The 7,385-nt window shown below is 36.1% G+C and overlaps 1 protein-coding gene across 1 annotated transcript in view; it reads right to left on the reverse strand.

The window, feature by feature from the left end:
* Positions 1 to 6,554, reverse strand: part of Non1 (nucleolar GTP-binding protein 1) — a 33,552-nt gene extending 26,998 nt beyond the window's left edge. Inside the window, exon 1 of the mRNA XM_083142551.1 lies at positions 6,374 to 6,554. Coding sequence (XP_082998677.1) covers positions 6,374 to 6,421 — 48 coding nt within the window. The 5' untranslated portion in view covers positions 6,422 to 6,554. The remainder of the gene's footprint in view (positions 1 to 6,373) is intronic.
* Positions 6,555 to 7,385: the final 831 nt, after the last annotated feature.

Below are 7,385 nucleotides of genomic sequence, written 5' to 3' on the forward strand. Positions count from 1 at the left end.
TTCCAAGATTCTGCACCATATGCTATAACTGGTCTAATAAGTGTACTATACAGTCTTAATTTTGTGTTCCTAGAGAGGTTTTTTGACTTAAATAATTCTATATGTGCATAATACTGTATATTTCCAGCCTGTATCCTTTGGTTAACAATCTCTTCTTCTTCTATGTTGTTATGTAGAAGAGCTCCAAGGTAAGTAAAAGTGGGTACTCCCTCAAATTGATATGTAACTACATTCAAAGCCAGAGAGTTTCGTCTGGCTGGTGATCTGGACATTCTCATATATATCTTGTTTTAGTTTCATTAATTAATAGTCCTATTTCTCTGGATTTAATATCCATCTTTAAAAAAGTGCTTTTAAGATCTGCAAGTGTCCTTGATATTATCACAATATCGTCAGCATACGCAAGTATCTGTGTTGTTTTGTAGAATATACTCCCCCTTTTTTGCAGTGGACTGATAATATCATGTAGTACAATAATGAAAATTAGGGTGGACAGAGCATCCCCTTGCCTCACTCCTGTTTCTATATTAATGGTTCATGAGACTTCTCCCTGCACCATGACTCCCGCTGTTGTATTTTCCAAGGTTACCTTTATCAATCTTATTAATTTATCTGGAAATCCTACTTTCTTGAATACTTTCATGATCCCAGCTCTGTGTAAGCTATCAAATGCTCGTTGATAGTCTATAAATAAAAAGTGTAGATCTATATTTTGCTCATAGAATTTTTCCATAATTTGAGATATGGTGAAGATGTGATCTATGGTAGATCTATTTGGACGGAATCCACATTGATATTCCCCTAGGATTTCTTCTGCCTGCTTAGATGCTCTCATATATAGGATATTGGAAAATATTTTGTATCCAATATTTAATAGTGTTATCCCCCTGTAGTTGCCACAATTCCTTTTATCACCCTTTTTATGGATGGGGAAGATAACTCCATATTTCCAACTACATGGTATTTTCTCTTGATCCCATATCATGCAAACTAGCTCATGAACTTTCTTCCAAAGTGTTTCTCCACCCTTTTTAAATATCTCCGCATGGAGCAAATCTTCTCCAGGTGCCTATTATTATTTAATTTTAATATTGCACACTTTACTTCTTCAAAATATGGTCTTTGTACCTCACATTCTGTAACTTGGGTTTGGTCTTCATCTGCATTATCTGTTATATTAAATTTAGGTTCATAGAGCTTCTGAAAATATTCTGACCATCTTTCCAGACATTTGGCTTGATCCGTAATAAGCTTCCCATTTTTGTCTTTACATAGGTTTAACCATAAGTGGAACATAACGGGTCGAAAACAGCCAGCATCCGTGAGGCACTGCGCCTCACCCTTGTGCAGTCATGCGCTAGCTCAGCCAGGGGTCAAAATGAATACACTGTAATTGCAACTTAAAATATTTTAGTCTTTGTTCTTGAATTTTGGCATTTTTTAAAATGATAATTTGGAAAATATCAACTGCCATGTTTATTTACAGTTTAATGATAATGACACTATGTATGGTTTAACATGATTACTATTTTATGTATTATTCTGCACAAAATGTGTGCTATTCTTGCCTATAAAAATTATTGAATTTTAAATCAAGAGAAATTTACATAAGTGTATTTGCATTTTATATATTACATTTCAGCTTCACCACATCAATACATATATTTTGTTTCCTTTCTTAGAGCCTAATTAACGCCATTAAATGATTACAAGATTAATGTACTTTCACCAAAAGTAATTCCGATATCTACAAAATCCTTATGTACATTATTCTATAAATTATCTATTTAAAGTGATTGAAATCAATCCACTTTGCAAGTGGATTTACAAAGGTTTGGGGTAGCGAATTTACAATATAGAGAGTATCTCCAATTTTGTTAATATTTGGTATGCTAACTAATTTTGGCCTTCTAATCACAAATCTGTTGTTAAAATGCGGGGGGTCACGTGTGTAAATTGGGAAACGTATGGGGCTACCCGTGAATGGTTTGTGGGGCTACCCGTGCATAATGTACAATTTCTACACGTGACCCCCGCATTTTAACAACAGATTCCTGATTAGAAGGCCAAAATTAGTTAGTATACCAAATATTAATGAAATTGGAGATACAGTTATCGTAAATTCTTACCGGTTTGGGAATGAGTGTAAAAGTAAATTTCAATAAACTTAATTTGCCTGTTTTAAAGTCTTTTGTGACAATATGAAAGCAATCAAACTTAACCTACTCAAAATGAACTCATTTTGCATCCTTGCGGTACTGGATTCCCCAGTGTAGTGTTAATCTGAGTGGGCTGAGATTTTTTATTCTGCCTTCATCCATTCAGAATGGTAATATCTGTTTTACAGATCTATACAATGTCTCGAACTGGATGATGAAAAGGGTGAAGAAAATGATGTTGACATATTTGGAGAAGAATGCAGTGATGATGATTATGTTGAAGAAGATATGGTACTACTTTACTATACCGGAGACACCTTCCAATGATATATTTCGCAATTTTTTACATTGCTAACGTACTATTCTGCATTGCAGAACATTTCTTTAGGTGAAATAATGAATTTCTAACAAAAATAATGTATATTTCTTACATTAACGAGTACTTACTGTTGTTCCTTATTTCCCACAAACCATCCACGGGTAGCCCGAAAAACCATTGACGTTAGACCAAAAATTCACGATAGCCCCACGAACCATCACGGGGACGAGGTATGCCTACTAGGTTAGGTTCCATTAGCACTCCTTTCATTCAATTTAGCATATACGGACAACATCAGCTTGTACCAGCAGCAATAGTGCGTCGGAAATAGATTTTCATAGAAAACCACATGCATTCGCATTAAAATTGATCAAAACTACATTCCCGAACATCAACAACGCTACAGAAAATTATTTGTGTAAGTACTTTCTCCTGTAAATTTTAAGAAATCCGTCTCCGGTATAGTCAAGTGTTACCGAAGATATTCTTGCTGATAATGAGGTGGATATTGAAACTGATATAAACAGTGACAATGAAAGTGACTGACTACAATAGCAATAGTATGGTAGGAAAAGAAAAAAATGCAAATCTATAGTTTACTCAAGAGGGAATAATTGTGACTCTAAAACAAACTCTGAGATAATCATTTATTTGTAGAGGATACGTGGAACACTTTCTAGCGTACGCCATTATATGTAAGGAACATTTCTGGTTTGTTATGAGATGTATTTGTTTTGACAACAAAAATACTGTGTGTGTGAGGAAAGTAGTGGTCCATTTTCTACAATTACAGTACTTACCAACAAGTTTGTTTCTAATTGTCAAGAAATGTACACTCCATCTACAACTGATGAACAGTTATTGGCTTTACGTGGGCAGTGTCATTTTAGAGTATATGTAGCTAACAAGCCAGTAAAATACAGAATCAAACTCATGTTATGTGAATATGATATCATACTGTATATGTTGGAAAGACCACACATAATTGTAAAGTTCCAATGGAGGGCTATTTTGTGAAGAAGTTGTCAAAACAAATCAACAGCACAATTACCATCACAGATAACTGGTTTACTTCTGTGCCACTTACATCACGATTGCTTGATGAACATAACTTGACCACGGTGAGCATGTTGAGGAAGAAGTATAAGGGAAACTCCCACAGAAATTGTAACAATTAAAGTAAGAAAATAAGAGACCAATTTATTTTAAGAGAAACAAAGTGTCGCTTCTCCCTTCTACTATTCATCAGAGCACAGGAATTGTCCCTGATTGAAAAAAACCTGAACGATCAATTTTTACAAAAAAAAAAAAAAAAAAAATGGCATGGACAAACTTTGATGTACATACAGCTGTTCCATGGTCTCACGAATGTCATGGCTTCAAAGCAACCCAAGAAAATGTCATCTACATCCTGGGCGGTAAATGTCTGTTATATCGGAGACACTTTCCTTCAAATTTACAGGCAAAACTACTTACGGAAATGAGTTTCTGTTGCATTTAACAAACTTCGTGGAGGTGTTTTGTCACTATGGAATGCTGCACAACAAAAACTAATCACTTTTGATGTAATAAAGTAGCCTTTTGTGCGAAGCGACAACATTATGCCGTTGTTTCTATTATGAACCTGCAGATGGCGCGAGTGTCGAAAGTCACGCGGTCTCGCGAGAGGAAGAAGTGTTTCCAAACGTGCCTTTTTTTTACAGGAAGAAAGGGTTTTAAAACGCGCCTTTTTTAACGACAAAGTGGGATGTCCTGGATGTGACGTGAAATTGTTTTCGGTTGTAGAAGATCCCTTGGATTTTGCAATCCAACACAGCGTAGTGAAAGAAGAAGTAGATTGTGCAAAATGTGGTAGTCCATGTAAGCTGCATGTTGGACGCGATGGAAATTGGTTATATATTTGTTCTAAGAGAATCGAGGTACATCGAGGTAAATTACGTGGCAAGAAAGTTCCGTGTGGGTTCAAACGTTCCGCAAGAAATGGCACATTCATAGGCTCTAGTAAATTATCGGTGGATAAGATAATAAGTTTTTGTAACCTCTGGCTTCATCTGCCTAATCCAAGACAAGTTTTAATTGAAGAAGAATTAGACATGAGTAGATGCTGTTGTTAATTGGTCTAATTTCTGCAGACAAGTTTGTGAGGAATGGGTAACCCAAAATTCTCGCCCCATAGGAGGCCCAGGAATTGTTGTTGAAATAGATGAAGCGAAGTTCGGCAAGACGAAGAGGACGTCCGATTGAGAAACAGTGGGTGTTCGGTGGAATGGAAAGAGGGAATCCCAAAGCTTTTCTCATGGTTCCAGTTGAAAATAGAGACGAACAAACTCTGCTGCAACTTATACGGAAATTCATTCTTCCAGGTACAACGATTATGTCAGACTGCTGGAAAGCCTACATAAATTTACAGGGAGCAGGCTACAGGCACCTGCGAGTGAACCACAGTAGAGAGTTCGTGGACACACCTGCAAGTGGACATACACATCAAGAAAACATGCGACGAATGTTGCGCGACGACATTCCAATACACTCCCAAAACATCGAAAGAGCATGGCGTAATGTACGTTATTCTATACCACATTTTGGACGGAGGAAGTACCATTTCTCAGGCTACCTAGCAGAGCACCTATTTAAAATAAATTTCCCAACGAAGATAAGAATGCACGGATTTTTCAAACAAGCCGGTACTATTAGATACATTTAAATTCAAAAAATGTAAAGATGTGTCACGTAATAAAGATCCGGAAGAAGCTATAATGGTAAGTTAATATCATAATTTTTACTAATGTAACCTAACCTAACGTTGCATGTTTTGAGACTTTATAGCATAATTAGAAAAACCAAATAATTCGTCGATGGGATTTTTTTTGCATCATGGATTTGGAAACACTGAAATTCGAAAACAAAAGACGTGATGTCATCAGCAAAGCAAGCCATATCGCACAGTTGCGTGCGTTTGTTAGCAGCTACGAAATGGCAATATTTTCGTGAAAATAGTGTGTGTTTTCAAGTAAAAAGGATAATGCAACCTTGAAATAGGTTCCGCAATACACAATTGGTAAGTACGAACCATTTGAAACTGAAAATATGCATTAGAAAAGTGTCTCCGATATAACAGACATTTACCTGAGCAATTTGTTTGCAATGCTCATAAAAATTTGTTTGTCACAAATGCACATGAGTATGATAGTTAATGGGACCCGATTCGATCAATGTGATAATTCATGTTCTCACGAACGTAAATAAATCACCTTGGATTCAGGTGCTCTCATTAACAAAAGTATTAACAAACAATGCTCTCCCTCTGTCTTTAAGGCAACTGCCCTTTTTAGAATTCAAAAGAAAAGTACAAAAAATATTAACCGATAACTGTATATATAGGGTAGAAGAATTCTTTGAAATTAATTGTATTAGGTAAAATAGTTATGATTGTAAAACAATAATGTTAACAACTAAATTTATGTAAGTGGTGTTACGTTTCTAAAATGCTTTTTGGATGTTTTTTTTTTTTTTTGTAAGATCTATAGATACTTTATTTGTACATTTCTGACGATTGTAATACATGTGATGTTCTCACATGTTTCTACAATAAAAATTATTATTATTATTATTATAAATATATACATTAAAATTAAGTTTTCGTTTTATTTCCTTGTATAGAGTACATTGTATTTCTTAGTAGTATTCAAGGCCTCATTAGCCCCTGCAGTATGCCAGGGATAAAGTAGCATCGTGGTATTGAGATTGCACACTGTAAACAATGAGTCAATATTTCCAATTGTGCATACAGTCTGACATATTTTGCATGTATTTTGAGTGTGGCAAAAAATTCAGGGTTCCTAGAATGCGACCTCAAATTACACACACTAATTTCAATTTATTTTCTTATACTTACCCTTGAAGCCGGGACATTGGCTATTTGCTTGAAATTGTACTGCGCCATCTTCTACAAAATATTTTAAACAAGTTCTTTATGTACAACTAATTAACTAATTTCCTTGAAAATTTAAGACCAGGCACACGTTGCACGCCTTCAGCACATGGCGGAAGAGTCCTGCCTGGCGTTGTGATGATGTTACAATTCATCACGCACTCATAAAGGATGACACAATTTTCGATAAAAACGTGTTATATGTTAATACATTCAGATCACATTCAGTGAATTGTGTTTACGTTGTTAATTTACATCTTATATTTCTCAAAAAATGTACACATTTATTGTTAATTTTTCAAGCATGGAACGTTTTTTGCAGTTTGTTCTCCGGCGATGGACAATTAATGAAACCCTCCACGGGAACAACGGGGTATGACTCATCGCACGTAAGTCAAACACCCTCTCGGTCAAGCCCAAGGGAAGGAAGTGCCTTCGCGGGAACACCATAATGGACATTTCCACTTTGACATGAAAAACGTTTTAAATCCATTCATTTTACAGATAATGACACAAACATGAGATGTGCAAAATATCTCGGCGATATTTGTTTCGGTTCTCGAGAAACACGCCTTCAAACATCGCTGAAATTCACCTCCTACGTCACAGATTTGAAAACGTTCTCTCCACAGACAGGAGGTCCTCTGACGTCATCACTTAGAAATGCGTGGAGGCGGGGCTTCTGCTCGTCCCGTCAACTTAGCTTGAGCCGCGGAAGCGACAGAAAATTCACTTGTTACTGTGTAAAACAAGAATCTTACAACTTCCAGTGCAAAAATCTGTGCTCCATTTCTTGGAGATGAATTATGCCCTAGCAGTATAGTAGTATTTACTATAATTCAGCCACTCGGTAGAGGGTTTTCCCATTAGGCTGACAAAGCAAACCTTGTAACAGTCAATGGCTGAACACGTGAACAGCCTTGTTCATTGCGAATACATAGGTTAGTTGTGACTGGCAAGAACTTATGTTATAGGA

This window comes from Lepisma saccharinum, chromosome 21 (genome assembly GCF_977018435.1).
Source record: "Lepisma saccharinum chromosome 21, izLepSacc3.1, whole genome shotgun sequence".
Taxonomy (NCBI): Eukaryota; Metazoa; Arthropoda; class Insecta; order Zygentoma; family Lepismatidae; genus Lepisma; species Lepisma saccharinum.